Source organism: Pelophylax lessonae (assembly GCF_965119305.1).
Source record: "Pelophylax lessonae genome assembly, chromosome: 1".
NCBI classification, from domain to species: Eukaryota; Metazoa; Chordata; class Amphibia; order Anura; family Ranidae; genus Pelophylax; species Pelophylax lessonae.
In genome coordinates this window covers 314,798,007-314,818,497 of record NC_138768.1, presented here as the reverse complement: position 1 = coordinate 314,818,497, position 20,491 = coordinate 314,798,007, and the positions used below count along the sequence as shown (strand labels likewise).

Here is a 20,491-nt window from a genome sequence, read left to right as displayed (position 1 = left end):
TATAGCAGCTTTTATTATACACAGCCTTTATTTTCGTATGCGCTGATTTACAAATGACATTATACACATTTTTTTGAGCTTTATGCAACCTGCCATCTACTGTTCTGGCACTGGTAATTTTTTTAAAAGTAACGAGTAACTATGCAGCACAAAAAAAAAAAATACTTGAGTAGAAGTATCGAAATCATCGAAAAAATGTAGTGAAGTAAAAGTAGAAGTAGGAGAAAAAAATTCTACTCTAGGAAAGTACAGATACCGCATTTCGGTACTTAAGTACAGTACTTAAGTAGTTCTACTTCGTTACTATACATCTCTGGACATCACTTCCCATTAATTTCACTGCCGTTGCCTGCCGTGTCCTCTGCAGAGCTTCCGCCGCTGGAGACTGGGTCGGATTGGCTTAAAAAAAGGTATATAAACTGATTTCTTCTTTACAGGGCTAGAAAGGTTTGTGTTAGATCATGGATGTCTGTAGATGCAGGAATTTTAGTGTTAGTATGGACTTACAAATTAAGGCCAGATTATCCCTGAATCCCTAGACTAAACAAGCATTTATTGCATAAAGTATATGTGTGTGTGTATAGGGGGGTGGGGGAGGGCATTTCAAGGATACATTTTTTCTCATTTCCATAAATTTAGATTGCTTTTTAATGTTCAAAATTTTCTACACAGTGGAATGTTGTAAATGCATTGTAGCAGTGCATTCCTTAGTTCCCTATTCTTAAGACTGTATATGATAGGATTTAGCAGTGGAGTCACCACAATATATAGTAATGATAACAGTTTGTTGACATTAAATGACTGATTATTGGAAGGCACCACATACATTATTATTAAAGTTCCATAATACATGCTGACCACTATTAGATGAGAACTACAGGTTGAAAATGTTTTATATCTTTCCTTGCTTGTGATCATTTTGAATATAGTACGGAGAATAGAAATATAGGACCAGACAATAATTATAAAAGGCCAGAGAGTGATGCAAAATGAAAAAACAAGGGCTTGCACTTTAACTTCAGCCGTGTCTGAGCAAGAAAGACCTAAGATAGGCTCACGATCACAAAAGAAATGGTCAATGCCGTTAGTCTTGCAAAACTGCAAACTGCTCATTAGTATAATTGTCCCTACTGTAGCCATAAAGCCAGTTGTCCAAACAATAACTGCAAGTGTAACACAAAGTCTTTCATTCATGATAGAGGTATAATGCAATGGGCTACAGATGGCTAAGTAGCGATCATAGGACATGACAGCAAGAAGAAAGCATTCTGTTGTGGCCGAAGTTCCAAACATGTAAAACTGAAGAAAACATTCTGGTATAGAGATGATTACCCGATCAACCATTAGTAAACATAACATATTAGGGACAATGTTTGTGGTCAAAATAATTTCACATACAGATAAGTTGCTTAAGAAAAAGTACATAGGTTTGTTGAGTTGTTGAGATATGGATGAAATCACTATAATTAGAACATTTCCGGAGATTGTAAACATGTATGTCACAAGAAAAATTGCAAATAGAATTTTTTTAAAAGGGAGAGGTATTTGAAATCCAACCATTAAAAATTCCCTGAGGCTGAGATTTGTCACATTCATTTGCATGGTCTGTATTGCAAAAATATATATATATTGACGGAAATTAAGTATTCTAGATTATAGATATCAAATGCTGTGACCAGTGAATTTTCATGAATCAAAATTGGATGAAATCAACCTGTCATAGGGCTTATGTAGGCAAATGTATCTTGCATTGAGGTTGCTTCTGACATGCCTTTGAGCTTTGCTTTGTGCTGTTGAGCTTACCCACTTGACATCTATATGGAAAAACAATTTGTGTTCAAAAGTCATTAGTACCCAACTAAATTTCTCCTTAAATTTTTAATCCTACATTAGAATAATTGCATTGGTATCCGGCTGGAAAATATGGGCACAGTTTTTATTACCTTTCACATACCTAAAAGCTGAAGTTTATATTTTGTCTTCCCTTGCCCCTTCCCAATTATTTGGGTGCCCCCTTAATGTCAAAGGGGCTTCCAGTTTTTCATAAGGCCCCCTGAGCGCAGAACCCCACAACCACTCGGACAGGGTTGTTATCACCAATTGTTATCACCCCGGCACCATTGGCTCCTGCAGCTGTCAATCAAAGTCAGTTAGCCAATCAGAATAGAGAGGGGGCATGGCCGAAAGGCAGCTCCGTGTCGGAATGGACACATGGACCTGTAGCTCAGCTCGGGTGCCCCATAGCAAACTGCTTGCTGTGGGGACACTCAATAGGAGGAAGGGGCCAGGAGTACAGAAGAGGGACCCGAGAAGAGGAGGATTCAGGCTGCTCTGTGCAAAACCAGCTGCACAGAGGAGGTAAGTATAACATATTTGTTATTATAGGAGAAAAAAAATGAGATTTTGCAATCACTTTAAGACCCCTGTTGCTTTTAGTGGGGCTACTGCCTGCCAGTTGTGACCTATTCAAGTAAATTGGGCCAGTCTGCAAGTGTCCCATATCTGCATGCTTCTGCGGGGTCCAAGGGGTTAATGTGGGTGGTAAGAAAGCAACACAATGCCTGATTTAACTACTTTGTGTGATGTACTGTGCAAGGTAGCAGGGCACTTGCAGAGTGGCCTCGTTAACTTAAATGGGTAATGTTTGGGAAGTGCTACACCCACCAACCATGACAGGGTGTATAACTCCTGCTGTGGCAGAGACATGTGTATACACTCCTGGCCACTGCAGTTAAAGGGGTATGGTTGGAGCGGTGTGATAAAAGCACTATGAGGTTTTACTACTCCCCAAACTGCTAATGTGAATGAACCCTTACTGTTCTGAGCCCCCTATAAGGCTGCTGATGTGCTGCAGTTTACTGAGGCTACAGTGCAGTGCATCTACAATTTTCCTGGGTTAGCTGCACTTTACCATAGACCTCTGTTATATCCTGCAGGTGTGGTACACTTTCTGAAAGTGCACCAAAACTCCTGCATTCAGAAAGTGCACCAAACCTGCAGGATATAAATGAAGTCTATGCAAAATGCAGCAAACCTGCAGGAAAGCTGCAGGTATCATGCACTGCAACCGCGTTGTGGGTAAGCTACAGTGCATCAGTGTGAAAGCAGCCCTATAGTATTTTGCCCAGTGTTTTGCTCCACACTCACCTGAATATCTCTTCTTCCCTGCTGCTGGCACCACTCTGGAGACTGCTAGCCAGGATATGAGATAGAGTTCAGTTGGTATCACTCCATTTGGGACAGGAGCCAGCACTACAGAGGAGGAATCGGCTTATGCGGCTCTTGCTCCCTACTACAGCTCCAACTTTACAAGTAGTCCATCTGCATTGCACTCTGTTTGATGCTCTGGAATGGCAGGTCAGCAAGCCCAGACCATGATCTACCAGTCACCTGTCCGCGATCTACTGTTGCTGACCCCTGTTCTTTACCTTTTCCGATTCATTTATCACACTTCGTGATGTGATGGTGCCTGTTTAAGATAATGGAAAACTTTTCACATATTTATTTGCTAAAAGTATATATAGAATCACCTTATTATCTTACACAAGTGCATATCCAAGACATTTGGAATAATAAGGGGAACTGGCGAATAGGAGTTCCTTGGAAAAGGTGGAGAGCCTTCCAAAATTAAGAATAATCTATAAGAAATGCAGCCAATGAACCATAGCAATGCTATGCATGCAATGATCAGAAAAAATAATTAGCGCAATACCTGTAGATTAATCTTTAATGTGTCTAATAAATGTGGTTTAAATGCTAAAAATCCTAATAGTGATATCTGTTTATGGATAAAAGATTAAATTAATTGGATAATAATTACAAAGTGCTAGTGTTAGGATTTTAGCATTAAAACCACATTTATTAGACACATTAAAGATTACTCTACAGGTATTGCTGGTGCTGGTACTGGTGACCATCATCAGCAGCACAGAAAATGTTGGAAAATCCAACAATTTGAGTTGTCACTGGAACAAAAAGGTGGAGGAAGAAACCTTCCAGTTGGGACATCTCTTCTGGTAACTGTATAAGGTGATTTTCTTTACTTTTCAGGGATTTTCTCCGCTTGCATCTCTGTAACAGGAAGTGAAAGGAGATCTCCCCAACGGGCTACATTAGGCAAAATAGGGCTTTAACTCTTCCTTACTGGTGGACAAACTGATTCGGCAAAAAAGAGCCATGGTAAAAGATCAAGTATACATATGAACAGGGATAAATAGACCCTTCTCAGAAAAAAAACTTTCTAAAATCTTGTGTCTCAGCACAAAACAGGTCACCCTCACAGGGAATTGCAATACACATTTTTCAATGCAAAAAAAAACAAAACTCAATATCCTTTAATCAGCCTCATAGTTTGCTCTAGCACCGCCACTACTATGGCCCTCAGGCCTAGTATCTCTCTCTGGTTCTCCACGGATCTTACAAGCACACCCATGCAAACCCCTGGCTGTTCCCTTGCAGCTGCATAGATTACTGGGGAGGGTGGAGCCCTGAACACTAGTTAGTGCCCATACCATAGAGGGCTGTGCAATCAGTGGGTGCTGGTCACCATCAAAACATGAACCCAGTGTTGGAAGCTTAATTCTAACCAATACTCTGCGAAGCTTCCAATCTCCAGGATTGGTTACCAAACTTGGCTTTCCAATAATCAAGCCTGAAAAAGGAAAAATAATGCATCCACCACATCTAAGGACTCTTAATCTATAATATATTCATTTTTTGTTCTTGGGTTTAGATATCTTTTTTTTTTTAATTTGAATTTTTGTGCCTGATTGACAAACATTTTACTAGCATGGTTGTCTGTAAAATATGTTAATTTATACTCCAGGCATTTCAATCAGGCATATTGTTATAGGTTATACTTCTCATGAATAACTAGTGTAGATGCTAGCATAGTAGCTTAAGCCTTTCACATAGAATCCCATATTTACATTAGGTCTCTCTTTCCCTTCGGTATTTAAAAAATGTGGCTCAATAGAAATATAACAAAGGTTAAACATTTGCTAACTAAAGATGGGGTCAAATCCACTCTCGCAACAAGAAATGGAGCCTCCACAATATGAACTATTTCACTAGTTACGAATCAAACACTTCGTACATTCCAACATTCACTATCCCGACGGTCCTCGGATGCTTTCTTCTTTCTATTTTAAATTTGACAATGACCCTCACATGCCTGGTCTAATTTTACTCCTATACTCCCTGCTATTGTCCCCCTCCTCTCAGCACCTCCCCCACTTACACCCAGAAATGGTCATCAGATCTAAAAATAGAGTGGGATGCCCACGACTGGTCTTAACAGCTAAATCTTGCACAACCAATGTCCTAGCCTTTGAGACCAGCTACAAAGGGATGACAAGAGGGTATCTGATTCAGTCCAGAATTGGCATGTCCTCAGATAATCTGCCCTGTGCTTGTGAAGCTGTGGCCAGGTGTTTACTTTTTTACGTATAGTACACATGTCCTGTAGTATGCCAATTTTGGGGCAATAGGTTGGAAAAATATTAGGCCATCGGACATCCCATTTCTTCCTGTAGGTTTTGATCTGGAACTCTTGTTTCTATAAGGTGGCAAGTAGGTCTGTCCACCACCTGACCCCCATCCCTGAATACCATCCTCCCTATCAACCTTCTATTTGACTTTAGTTTGACTTTTTACCTAATGTTGGTGTCCACCAAAACCCATTTATGGATTATCCATTTCATTGTTCTTCACAGCTACACCTATTTACATTTTTTATTATGGCTTAATGGATGCTTTGTACCTGGTTTTTGTCATTTCAGCTTTGCAGTGAATACGCTGCAACAATTTAACATTATACCATCTTTTACTTAAATGCTGTTTGTATATGCCTTTTTTAAAAAAAATAAAAGACTGAATAAGAAAAAAATATGTTCCCCAGTTACAAGGCTAGGTAGCTTAGATCACATGCTCTCTCTCTCTGGACACTTATCATTACCAAAAAAGCTGTTCTTTTTGAACTGACAGACCCATGATTTGAAATGTAGACTTCCAACAACATAAATATAAGCAAGCAAGTCCACACCAATGCATGTCATATTAATTTTCTAGACAAATATGTCCTAAAAATACAAACAAGAGAAACCAAGATAAAAAAATGTATGTGTTAATTCATTTGCCAAGGTGCCACAAAAATTATAAAAAAAATGAATAAAAAGAAAACATGTCATTGACTTATTACTATTGTAAACAATATGCTATAAAAAAAATAATACCACATATTAGTATTGCAGCAACACTGTCATTATTGCACTTTCAAACACCTGCTTCTTTTTGTTTGCATTTTATGAGTTGAAATATCAGTAATTTTGACTCTATTCAAATCCCCTTACCTTAATTATTAGATCACAATTGGGGTTAATTCAAATGGATTTGCCAGTGCTCTACAAACAAATGCTCCTTCTTATAAGATCTAAGTATCTAACAGGTATTTAAATAATGTAAGCATTATTAGGCTCTCTTGGGGTCAATTATAATTTCCTCTGAGGAGAGGATACATACTTTAGGGAGTAAATCTAAATCCAACTGCATTTTAAGTAGAAATATAATGGATTTTTAGTAAACATATATTTTGAGTTAATATTTCAGCGTATCCTTTAAATCAATTTTGTTCAAGCCTGTCATTTTTGGTTATTTTAAATAAGTGTATAGATATGTAGATTATACAATAGAGGGTGCTATAGGTGGCTCAGTTAGTGCTTCGTACTTAAGATATGGTAAGAAAATGGAAAATTATGTACTTACCTATCTGGAATTTTCTTTTCCTGCTGCTTAAGCATGATAGCATACACATGTTGGGGGCAGAGCTATACCCATCTACATTATTTGCTTAGCATATACATATAACTCAGCCCCACCAAATCACAGGATATGTTATGCTATAAATTAAACTCCTTAACCAATGCTAACACTCTCATAACTATACTTAATGCAAAGCCCTGGCACAATTCTGTATGCTGTCATGTGATTGTAAAGTCTTGTTTAAAGAAAAAAAATAACAAACATGTTATACTTACCTCCTCTGTGCAGTTGGTTTTGCACAGAGCAGCCCGTATCCTCCTTTTCTTGGGTCCCTCGTTCCTGCTCCTGGCCCCTCCCGCCTATCAAATGCCCCCACAGCAAACAGCTTGCTATGGGGGCATCTGACCAGGGCTGCAGCTCCACGTGTTTATTCAGACACAGAGCTGCCATTCGGCCCAGCCCCTCTCTCTCCTGATTGGCTCACTGACATTGATTGACAGCCCCGGGAGCCAATAGCGCCACGGCTGTATATCAGCCAATTGGGAGGGAGAGTCCCAGGATGGCCGAGGGACTCGTGGACATTGCTGGACAGAGAGGGGTCTAAGGTAAGTATTAGAGGTGTTGGGGGGATGCTACACACAGAAGGCTTTTTATCTTAAGGCATGGAATGCCTTAAGATAAAAAAAAAAACCTCCCTGATTTTACAACTCCTTTAAGCATCAGAAAAGGAAATGTATCAACAGGTAAGTATACAATTTTCTGTTTTCCTGACACAAGCATGACAGGATACACATGGGACATAGTGGGCCAAAAAGGGAGGGTAATGCTGAAATAATTTTAATAATCTGATTAATTCAGAACAGAACAATTAAATTCATCTGTGGTCAATGATGCTGGATTGACTTTGTAATGGGCTAGAAACATGCCACACATGGATCAGGCCTTGCACTCTGGTGATGCATTCTGAATTCTGCTCATATCAAGACCTGCCTTAAGAAAGTTCAATATATCTGTTACTGCCAGGGACAGTGGGTCATAGCCTTCAGATTCCAAAAAAAAGTTTATAAACTTATTCCAGACTCTAGTGTACGTGAGGTTTGTAACATGAGCCTTAACTTTCTTCAGGGTTTCAAAGACTGAGGAGGAAGAGCCAAAACAAGCTAGTCTTTGCCTTTTAGTTTCCAGGCTGTAATCTGGCTGGGTATGGATGTAACACCATGCTGTAGAAGGTCTAGATTCTTGGAGGAGGTTCAAGGGCCAGAGACTGCAAGTGATGATACCATGGGCTGCAAAGCCACAGGAGAATGATTGCTATTGCCCACCTGGATGATTGCAGATTCTGTTGAGAATCCTAAAGACCTATGAAACTATTAGGGTTGCAAATAACAGATCCAGCTGGACATTACCACATCTACTGCTTCTGCCAGAACCAAAAGACCTGCTGGTTCAGAGACTATTCATTGTTGTCCGGGATGCTGTGGCTCAGGGCACCCACTAGGAAATTCTGGGGAGCCAGAACATAGGAAGCAATAGGATTAGATGAGTTCTGTTGTACCCAAGCCATAATACTGAGAGGGGGGAGATTTATTTTTTTTAATGCATAAGGAAGCAAAATAGAAGTAAAGCTCAAACAACTTACTTATACTGTAAGGTGTGACATTCATTCCCTGTTGTGTTTAGTACCCCCCTGTAAACACGAAAAAAAGAGCATGATGACATCACATGCAATATGACGTCATAATATAACTGGGAAGTATATACGATGATATGCTCGTCAAGATGTCATCAAAGGGCAGCAATAGGAGGCTATATAAACAAGTGCCACCACATGGCTAATGGCAAATTTATTAAGATTCAAAATCATTTCCTACCTGATTTTGAGCACTGAAGCACTGTTTTTTTTTCTATCACTCTTGATGAAGTCTTGATTTTGTGGAGAAACATGTTGGCTGAAAATGTGAAAATGGGGGGGGGGGGGGTTGAGGTTGTTGCTCCTGTCTTGATTAGAAAGTGGATTAGAGATCATTTGATGATTATTAGGATCACAGAGGTTACATGGAGTGTGCATGAGAGATTTAGTCATATTGTTTATGCCAAGAGATGGAGGTTTTCTCTCCTTATGTGAGAATAAAGTATTTTTGAAAAGTTAGGGAATATATTAACCCTGCTGGGTTAGTGAGGGGGAAAAAACTGATTTGTCTTCTTGTTCACAAAAGAGAATACTTTTAGATCTATATATTTTTAGATCTCTAGCAATAACCATATACATTTTGAGAGAAGTTTATTTAGTACAGTGCTGACCTTATAACACCTTTCAAAACAGTAAATAATTTAAAATTAAAAATGTAAAGATACACTCCACATTTATTATAAGATAACTTTAAAATGTTTGGTGGGACTTTGATGGTTTGTGGACATGTATAGAGGAATGTGTCACAACTTATATGCAAATTATCCGAGTGTGCCCAAGCCTTGATGGGAGATACCGCCATCAGCAGTGAATAACTCCATACCCCTCCTTGGTGGTGAATATAAGGCCCCACCATTTTGTCTATTTGTATTGAAATGGAATGTGGATTGTGCCTGTCCCATTGTTAAATGGTAATGACCTCACATTGTTCTGTTCAGATGGCTAGATAATTAGTTTAGGTTAATTCTGTTCCTGCATACACTTTCACCTGCATATGATAATGTAATCAGCCAGAGTGGAGGGATTGTGTACACTGTATGGGAATGATTGAGTGTAAAAACCTGTTTCTATTGGATTGTGAATGTCATGTCCTGTTCCTAAAAAGGTCCACCTGGGAGGTAATCGTGTTGGGAAAAACTGTATAAAAGAGCAGCTGTATCATTAAAGTTTGAGTCATACTTCACCCTCAATCGAGAGTTCAGTCTCTTATAGGGGGGATCTACTACAAGAGATTGCTATGCTCTTCATACTCCCTTGGATAATCCCTAAGCTCTTGTAAGAGCTTGTGTAAGAGCTTGTTCCTGTTCTTGTTCCTGCTTCACTCTCTGGGGAAAGAGAGGTTCACCCACTGGAACCTGGAGCATTGTCGTAGGTCCAGGGTGGGTAGGAGATGGCGAGACCTCAACCAAGCTGCTGCGGTTCGTGGGGTCTGAGGTGGTAATGGTGTCTGGTGGAGAGCTTGGAGCCCTCAGGAAGCACTAGGAGCATCCTAGTGCAATGGAGGTACCCAGTTGGGGTGGCGGTTGATCTGTTACAGTGTGTGTGTGTGTGTGGGGGGGGGGGGGTGCAGGTGAAGAGTTCTTTGGTTAATTCCTCGCTAGGCAGTGTTATGTACTGGCTGTACATCATATATCCCGTATGTGCTTCAGTATGTACATTATATATCCCGAAAGAAAAAATGTTTTATCGGGATGCCCCCACACAGTAAGACATTTTTTACATCATATGCACAAATTATTCCTTATATTAGAAGATAGCATTAACATGGACAATGCCCAATGGTGGGTTATTTTTTTTTTTCCTAGATAAATATTTGGACTTGTTGAGGCATTATGGTAGGACTAACATATAGATTGGCATTTAGCAAAGCTAATTATTGGAGATGGTTACAGGTGCTAGATAACACTTCCTTGCATAGATATAAAGGTCTGCAAAGGTGGGGACTGGTAACAATAGGTGGTTTTAACTACACTGAAACTGACGTGGGTTAATGACCCTGCTGGAACAAAGAAGGATGACAATTTAAAAAATGTATTACCATTTTTTTTTATAGTTTATAGGAGTACCAACCACAAAGGCAATTAAATAAACCCCAACTAGAATGTATGCTTTTGCTAAATCTTAAACAATGTGGAGCTTATTAACCACTTAAGCCCCTAAGGATTTGGCTGCTCAAAGACCAGGCCCTATTTTGCGATTCGGCACTGTGTGAATTTAACGGACAATTGTGCGGTCGTGCAACGCTGTACCCAAATTAAATTGGCGTCCTTTTTTCCCCATAAACAGAGCTTTCTTTTGGTGGTATTTGATCACCTGTGCAATTTTAATTTTTTGCGCTATAAACAAAACAAGACCGACAATTTTAAAGAAATAACAATATTTTTCACATTTTTTATATGAAATTCTCAAAAAAATGTAAAAATCAAATTTATTTAACATTTTAGGCCAATTTGTTTTCTGCTACATATTTTTGGTAAAAAAAAATCACAATAAGCATATTTTGATTGGTTTGCACAAAAGTTATTGCGTTTACTAACTACGGGAAAGATTTATGTAATTTTTATTGTATTTTTTTTAAACTAGTAATGGTGGCGATCTGCGATTTATTTTGCTGGGGACAGATCGGAACCCCTGACTGACATTTTTTACACTTTTGGGAGTACCAGTCACATTACTACAGTAATCAGTGCTATAAATATGCACTGTTACTGTAAAAATGACACTGGCAGGGAAGGGGTTAACTTAATTGGTGATCAGTGAGTTAAATGTACCCTAGGGGCATGATTATAACTGTGGGGGGGGGGGGGGGCGTGGCTTGTTATGTAACCACAGAGACTTACGATCCTACATAGCAGGATCGCATAGCCTCTGTGCTTACATCAGGGAGAATGACAGACGGCTGTGTTTACATCAGCCGTCCGTCCTTCTCCCTCTCCTGTGGAAGAACGCGAGTGGCTGGCGGACATTAGAGCCGCCGGTCACACGCGTGGGGGAAGGCAGGGAACAAGCAGGGGTGGGAGCGCGCCTCCGGCGGCGCGAGCTCTCCCCCTACAGGCTCCTGGGCGAGCGACTTAGGTCTACGACGCTTTGCCCAGGAGCGACTGACTGCTGCAGTAAATAGTCGTGCGGCGGTCGGCAAGTGGTTAAGAATGTTCATATTAAAGAAAGCCGAACAGCAATGACCATAAAATATACTGCATTCATTTGAAAGCTACAAAGAATATAAAAAAATATGTAAGAAGGAAGTCAAGATCACAAAAGTTAAAAATGAACTATATGTTGCGAAAAAGAGTAGGACTCAAAAAAAAAAAATGTTTAAATATATTTATAGTAAAAAGATCAGGTCTGAGCGTAAAGTTCCTTAAATAATAACCCAGAGTCTGTGACTTCTGACTCTGACTGTGGACAGATAGATGGCCTATCTATCAAATACCTTCTTCAGCTGTGTGTAAACAAAGGAACTTTATGGAGCTCAAGTGCATAATGGGGATAATATTGCCACATCCACAAATTAATCGCAATGACCCAAAATTAATATGATCCAGAAATAGACAAAATAAAAGTAAATAAAGCACCTGGACAAGATGGCTTACATTCACATGTCCTTGAAGAGTTTAGCTCTGTTATTTCAGAGCCATTGTTTTTAAGTATTAGAGATTCTTTCATGACTGTCTTGGTACTAATGGATTGGTTCAAAACAGATCTGATGCCTGTAATTTAAAAGGGATCAAAGTCTTTACCGAGTCAAGTCATTACAGAACACAAGAAATACCCAGGCAGCCACACTCCAATATAATCCACTTTATTTCACAAATAAAGACATGTACAGTATCTCACATAAGTGAGTACACCCCTCACATTTTTGTTAATATTTTATTAAATCTTTTCATGTGACAACACTGAAGAAATGGCACTTTGCTACAATGTAAAGTAGTGAGTGTACAGCTTGTGTAACAGTGTAAATTTGCTGTCCCCTCAAAATAACTCAACACACAGCCATTAACGTCCAAATCGCTGCCAACAAAAATTAGTACACCCCTAAGTGAAAATGTCTAAATTGGGCCTTAAGTGTCAATATTTTGTGTGGCCACCATTATTTTCCAGCACTGCCTCAACCCTCCTTGGCATGGAGTTCACCAGAGCTTCACAGGTTGTCACTGGAGTCCTCTTCCACTCCTCCATGACAACGTCACAGAGCTGGTGGATATTAGAGACCTTGCGCTCCTCCACCTTCCGTTTGAGGATGCCCCACAGATGCTCAATAGGGTTTAGGTCTGGAGACATGCTTGGCCAGTCCATCACCTTTACCCTCAGCTTCTTTAGCAAGGCAGTGGTCGTCTTGGAGGTGTGTTTGGGGTCGTTACCATGTTGGAATACTGCCCCGCGGCCCAGTCTCCAAAGAGAGGGGATCATGCTCTGCTTCAGCATGTCAAAGTCACATGTTGACATTCATGGTTCTCTCAATGAACTGTAGCTCCCTAGTGCTGGCAGCATTCATACAGCCCCAGACCATGACACTCCCACCACCATGTTTGACACTTGTCTTTGTACTCCTCCCCTATTAGCCGCCACAGACGCTTGACACCATCTGAACCAAATACGTTTATCTTGGTCTCATCCGACCACAAGACATGGTTCCAGTAATCCATGTCCTTGAACTGCTTGTCTTCAGCAAACTGTTTGTGGGCTTTCTTGTGCATCATCTTTAGAAGAGGCTTCCTTTTGGGACGACAGCCATGCAGACCAATTTGATGCAGCGTGCAACGTATGGTCTGAGCACTAACAGGCTGACTCCCCACCCCTTCAACCTCTGCAGCAATGCTGGCAGCACTCATACATCTATTTCTCAAAAACAACCTCTGGATATGATGCTGAGCACGTGCACTCAGCTTCTTTGGTCGACCATGGTGAGGCCTGTTCTGAGTGGAAACTGTCCTGTTAAACCGCGGTATGTATGGTCTTGGCCACCACGCTGCAGCTCAGTTTCAGGGTATTGACAATCTTCTTATAGTCTAGACCATCTTTATGTAGAGCAACAATTATTTTTTTCAGATCCTTAGAGAGATCTTTGCCATGAGGTGCCATGTTGAACTTCCAGTGACCAGTATGAGATAGTGAGAGCGATAACACCAAATTTAACACACCTGCTCCCCATTCACACCTGAGACCTTGTAACACTAACGAGTCACATGACACCATGGAGGGAAAATGGCAAATTGGGCCCAAATTTGATATTTTCACTTAGGGGTGTACACACTTTTGTTGGCAGCGATTTGGACATTAATGGCTGTGTTTCGAGTTATTTTGAGGGAACAGTAAATTTACACCATTACACAAGCTGTACACTCACTACTTTACATTGTAGCAAAGTGCAATTTCTTCAGTGTTGTCACATGAAAATATATAATAAAATATTTACAAATATGTGAGGGGTGTACTCACTTATGTGAGATACTGTACATTAGGCTGCCACTGACACAGAGGGAGACAATAATGTTGATGCGTTTTGTGCTACCTGCGCTTAGTCATAACCTTGCCTCTAGATTGTACCAGATAAAAACCAACACTTCAAACAAATTGGTATGGTGGATCCCTGATGTTCCTTCCACCTGTCTGTAATTTGCATGCTGGCTCTGCTGATTTACACAGATTGCATTGATCCCTGAAATCCAATTCAAGTTCTTCATGTTCTTATAAACTGGGGCCAATGCAATATTTATCTCTAGATTCTTCAAAATAACATTCACGCAAGTTAGCAAGCATGCAATTTATTCACATCTAGTACAGTGACAAATAAGCTAAAGTGACGGATAGGACAAAAATGTAAGCCCTTAGAAAGCAACCATAGATCATCTTCCGTTAATACTTTATGGGACAAATTTAACAGATTATTTAATGATTCTGTTGTTGCTTCCTTACGGGGTACTAATCCTTCCCATTTGCATCTTCTTCCTTTCCCCCCACTGTTCAGTCTTCTTAAGTTTTTCTTTCGTTGTTTTTTCTTGTAGGCAGTTCCTGGTTCACTGTTTAAATGGAAAGCTGATGGCTGGCAAGCACCAGGTATACTCTTATCATTTGTGTGAGAGGAAGAATCCATTCCTGATACTGCCAAAGTCTGATGCAAACTTTCATTCTCCATTTCTGAGAAACTGACCCTTTTTACAATATGTTTTGAATTAGATTTTGTTTTTCTATTTGTTTTGTATTGCAATGTTTTCCTCCATACGTACACCTAATTTGACTTATATTCAAGTCTATCTCTAAGAAGCAGCCTCTCTTTATTTCCAGCAATGACCTCCTTTTCCATCAAGTCTAATTTCTCATTTAATTGTATATCCAGACTTTCAAACATTGCTTGATCCTTAAATGGCAAAATCTCCCTTTGGACCTCGGTGATCTCATTCTGTAATGTTTCTGATTCTTGCATTTTTGAGCCTATAATAATCCGCATTAAGTCAAATGAACTTGCCATCAATATATCAGCCCGTTTTTCTCTTTAGATCACCCAAGACCAGCTCAAATATAGGGAACCTTTTTACACAGATCCGTTCCATAGCTAAATATTCCAACAGTGTACTCTTGTCCCAATAGGACTTTACCTCTTTAAACCATCGAACGTTCCAACTTACCAAACATGAGCTTTAAAGTCCTCACACTGTCATCCACTACAGCCTGCAGCAACTGCCGATCTCAAAAGATTTTCATGTACTGTCCTTATTGTTCTGTTCTTCCCCCACTGTGTTTCCCCCCTAGTAGTCATACTGATAATTGAATCAGGAGGTGCGATCAGTCTCTTAATGTGTACTATCAGGGTAGGGTGAAAGACTCTTACAGAGCCAGCGTGTGTACGAAATCTGGAATGTACAAAGAAATGTCCCTCCACATAGGTCCACTCATACACATACCCCACACACCTTCCAATTGGGTGTCGGCTCAGGTCACAGGCTGTTCTGAAAACCTATGAAATATCCAGATTGCCACACTCCAATGCACTCAAATGCGGTAGGTATGATGGCAATGCTAGTCCTAGACAGACTGGGTATGCACTGTTAAAAAGAAAAGGAGGATGGTAGTGTAAGGGGCAGGGTAACAAAGGGGGCTTGCAGAATAAATATTACAGGAGGGGAAGTTCTTTGTGATGTGTTTTTGCTGGCTATCGCTGGGGCCCTTTAAGAATATTTTTGCATCTAACGACAATCCCAGTTAACCTGCATGCAGTATAGGTACAGGATAGGTACAATATTATCTCAGTTTAGGTGCAAGGTAGGATGTGGTTCAGATTCTGTAAACGTTCAATTTATTGCAGTATAGGGTTGGTAGAGAAGCAGTCTAGGTTTGGAATAAGTGAGGTGTAGAGTGCAGCATGGGTTGGTGCAGTATGGATTGGGTACACTTTGTGTCATGGAACAAACAAGGGGTGATTTTAAAAATCACGTGACTGCGCCTAGGACTCACAGTGTAAATTAATAATAAATAATACTTGGTGGTATAAATTAATGATTTTAAAATTATTATTAGTGAGCAGCTAGTCCTAAAACAACACGTGTTTTAAAATGTTAGCAAAAAGGGGGGGGACAGCACTCAACAAATTGGTTGTTAAAAATCTCATAAGTATATAAATAAAATTCATAAGAAAGTGTATGGTGCAGTTCAATATATACCAGATAAATACAATGCATCAATTCTTAGTATATCACATTCCAATAAAGTGACCGTGCATAGTGTAAAAGTCCATATGAACAAAGTGACAATGCATAAATTCAAAGGTAGAAAACATAAAAATAGTCTTTATGTGCAAAAAGGCAAGTGCAAACATAAGTGCTCAGATGTCCTATCAGGAGTGCATCTTTTGATCGTGATGGAAAGGAGAAGAAAGGAAAATCCACCACCGGATGAATAACACACTTACCAGATGGCCCCTTTGGGTCTAGCATTGTTAAGTGGTATGCTGTATGCAGAATCCCAACCGAATGGAATGCCGAACTCAGCTAGAGTAAGGATCTCTCCACTCAATCCAATAACTGAATTGCCTTCAATGCCTCTCCTCAGACCATAACCAACTCGATCATACAAAGAGAAAAAACTCCATGGTGTAGTATGTAATCATAGTTTTAATCAAAGAAAAATGGAGCCACTTACATCAGGTTGTGCATGGAAAAGCAGTACAGCATCGCACGCCGGTTTGCGTTCCGGCTGCGTTTCAAGGAACCGTAAGTGACGTTGGCGTAATGCATGGACCCGACCGGTTTCGTCAGTCTACGTGTGACGGCATCAGGGATCACCGTGATCTTTGCACTTGCCTTTTTGCACATAAAGACTATTTCTATGTTTTCTACCTTTGAATTTATGCATTGTCACTTTGTTCATATGGACTTTTGCACTATGCACGGTCACTTTATTGGAATGTGAAATACTAAGAATTGAGGCATTGTATTTATCTGGTATATATTGAACTGCACCATACACTTTCTTATGAATTTTATTTATATACTTATGAGATTTTTAACAACCAATTTGTTGAGTGCTGTCCCCCCCCCCCTTTTTGCTAACACTTTGTGTCATGCTTTCAGTGGCTCAGTCACTGATAGCAGTATCAGCAATGGGTAAATAGCTCTCTCACAGGTCCTGTGTGACTGGGGACTTATACAATGACCTATCACTGTAGAAGGGGGGTCCCCTCGATCTCTCCCCAAAAGCCTCTGGTAATCACTGATGGGAAGCAGAGGGTGAGTGGATGCTCCAGTCTCCCTACTGCAATGCTTCAGGTGCTGTGATGTGGGCGGCGCTGGCCCCTGCTCACTCCCAGTCCCATGCTCGGATCTTCAATGGTATAGTCTCCTGCTGGCAGGTGAATATCTAGACAGAGATGCTCTTTCTCTTACTCCCTCAGTGCCAAGAGGAAGAGCTTCTCCAGGCAGTTTTTAAAAAATGATCTCTATACTCCCCCTACTGTACAGTGCCTATTGGGATTTGTATTGTAAGGAGTCCATTTGTCCCAATATATAGCTGCCATCTCAAACTAAAGCTCCAAGGATTCTCAGCGCTCTGCATTAAAATCTATGGGCTTGCTTGGCTTTAGCTCTCCCTCTGCTGGCCAGAGGAGAATGGTGCAGCATATCATCACTATCTCAGTAGAGAGAGAAGAATAAAAGGCAATATTTCCTTCTCCATCTCCATATTGCTGTTGCCAAGCACTTGGCTACACCTGCATGAAAGGTTCTGACAGAAACAGTCACATGTTAGTTCTAGGGCAGTGACTTTAACAAAAACAATGGAGAAAATTGACTTGGCAAGGGGGCGGGGCTGGATGCACGAGGACGATTTGGTGAGAGCTCTGGCTCCCTGACCGGCTTCTCCTGCTAAATCTGCTGATATCAGAGCCATCCTGCTAAGCAAACCTTTGCTGCCGGGTGGGGGACTCAGCCCCACACCATTCATGCCGGGTAAAGGCCACTCAGCCAAAAAACAGCCTCTTCCTAAGTGTCAGAGCTCCCTGCCTGGGACACGTGTGCCGGCTATCTTGCCCCAGTCACCGCGGGCTGCTACTTCCATTGCCATCCAGACAGATCTGCAGCCACTCTTCACTATTAATCCTGACTGAGAGTGGGAACATCTACCTGAGGTTTCAGCTGCACCGACAGATGCCTCTTCCACCTCGATGATCCTGGCAGATATTGAAGCAAGTAAGACACTTATGGCTCAAATTGACTCCCTGGCCATAGAGCACGGCCTGATCAGGAAGGACCTTGGTAAGTTCCAAGGTCGCCTCTCCACTACCGAATCAAGGATATCGGATATTGAGTATACTGCAGCCTCTACCACTAGTGGGGCTCTAGTGCACCATCAAGATCTTGATGGCCCACTCTTAGGATGTGGAAAACAGGCACCAACACAACAATGTACAGTTGGTGGGGCTCTCGGAGGAGGCCGAGGGATCCCATCCTGCTGTCTTTGCAGAAATAATTTTCAAACAACTACTCCACCTGGCACTGGTATATCTGGCTTGCATTGTAGAGCAAGCCCACAGGGTGCCAACCAGGCCCAGGCCTCCAGGGTACCCCCCCACCCCCAACAGTTTCTGGTCCCTTTCATTAATTTTAAGGACCATGATCTCATCCTTGCTGAAGCATGAAAACACTCCCAGGTCAAATAGGAGAACACTATCCAGGATAGTCTTTTTCCATCTATTCCTGGACTTTTCTCCCCAGCTCCAACATCACTGCAGCTCTTTTGTGAATGGCAGGAATCAGCTCCAGAAAAAAAGGGTTCACATATAGCATGTTGTACCCCAGCAAGCTGAAAGTGGACCATTATTCTGGTGTGTTGTTCTCCTCTTCAAAGGGGGATTTTTAAGGCAATGGAAAAAGTGAAAAAAGAAAGTACAAAACAATGATATATAAAAAATACAAATGAAAATTTATTGATACAATTATGATTAAAAAGTGACAGATATGCCAAACTTGAACAAATTCATATGACCTCATTCCACTCCCATGGCCAAAAATGGAAGGAACCCCAGTTGGTCATGGGCAGATAGGACCCAAAAAGTAACATGCAATATTGCACCAAAAAGGAAGAGATGGGGATACACAACTCCCGCCCTAGGGTGTGGCCCCCAAGGGAGGGAAAAGTATCAGATCCAAAGCGTTTCGAAAATAGTTGGTGAACTTTTGAGTTCAAGTCTTCATCACATCAGGGATATATACAGGTTTGTGATCCCCTTTTCCTATAAAATCAAAAACACACAAAGAAAAAGAGAAAAAAAAAAGAGAAGAAATATATGAATGCACTGCATCACTTGCCTGGCAGGCAACAGCCAAAGACATGAACACCTCACACACTGACACATGAGCCAATACCCACCGAATCCTCCTGTTCTACCTCATAACATATATGTCTTTGGAATCCAAATGTCTTAGGTTGACTGATGGCGGAGAGAAGAGGGGGAGGGGGGAGGGAGAGCCGAAAGGCTAGTCCAAACCCCACTGTGGTAGGAAGGGGGGTTTTTTGAAAGCGGACTGCATTTTTCCAGTTCGCAGATTATAGCAGATTGATGTATCTTTTCATGGGGAATCCACTACATCTTGGACCTAGGATGCAGTCACAGGATATTTTCTCTTGTAAGTATCTCTGCTGTATTGATCCGGTACTTCACCTGTGGGCATAATCCTTAGGCTCCATAATTGGGGGATGGGTTTTGGTTATTTCCCCCCCCCCCACTGTCTCCACTTATTTGGTATTAATGGCTATTTCTACACCATGCATTATACATATATATATTTTCTCTCTTTGCTTTAAGGCACCGCACCTTAGGGGGTCCTTTCAGATCCACACCCCTTGACCCTACTGGAAGTGCAGGCTCTCCTACCACAGTGGTGTTTGGACTAGCCTTTCGGCTCTCCCTCCCCCTCCCCCTCTTCTCTCCGCCATCAGTCAACCTAAGACATTTGGATTCCAAAGACATATATGTAATGAGGTAGAACAGGAGGATTCCATGGGTATTGGCTAATGTGTCAGTGTGTGAGGTGTTCATGTCTTTGGCTGTTGCCTGCCAGGCAAGTGATGCAGTGCATTCATATATTTCTTCTCTTTTTTTTCTCTTTTTCTTTGTGTGTTTGTGTGTTTTTGATTTTATAGGAAAAGGGGATCACAAACCTGTATATATCCCTGATGAAGACTTGAACTCAAAAGTTCACCAACTATTTCGAAACGCGTTGGATCTAATACTTTTCCCTCCCTTGGGGGCCACACCCTAGGGCGGGAGTTGTGTATCCCCATCTCTTCCTTTTTGGTGCAATATTGCATGTTACTTTTTGGGTCCTATCTGCCCATGACCAACTGGGGTTCCTTCCATTTTTGGCCATGGGAGTGGGATGAGGTCATATTAATTTGTTCAAGTTTGGCATATCTGTCACTTTTTAATCATAATTGTATCAATAAATGTCCATTTGTATTTTTTATATATCGTTGTTTTGTACTTTCTTTTTTCACTTTTTCCATTGCCTTAAAAATCCCCCTTTGAAGAGGAGAACAACACACCAG

At 41.0% G+C, this 20,491-nt stretch overlaps 1 protein-coding gene across 1 annotated transcript; it reads right to left on the bottom strand.

The window, feature by feature from the left end:
- Positions 1-654: 654 nt before the first annotated feature.
- Positions 655-1,560, bottom strand: LOC309545212 (olfactory receptor 10A7-like; the record flags this gene model as incomplete). The annotated part of the gene is made up of 1 exon (XM_082244345.1): positions 655-1,560. One exon carries the CDS (start codon positions 1,558-1,560, stop codon positions 655-657), a length of 906 nt encoding a protein of 301 aa, XP_082100471.1.
- Positions 1,561-20,491: the final 18,931 nt, after the last annotated feature.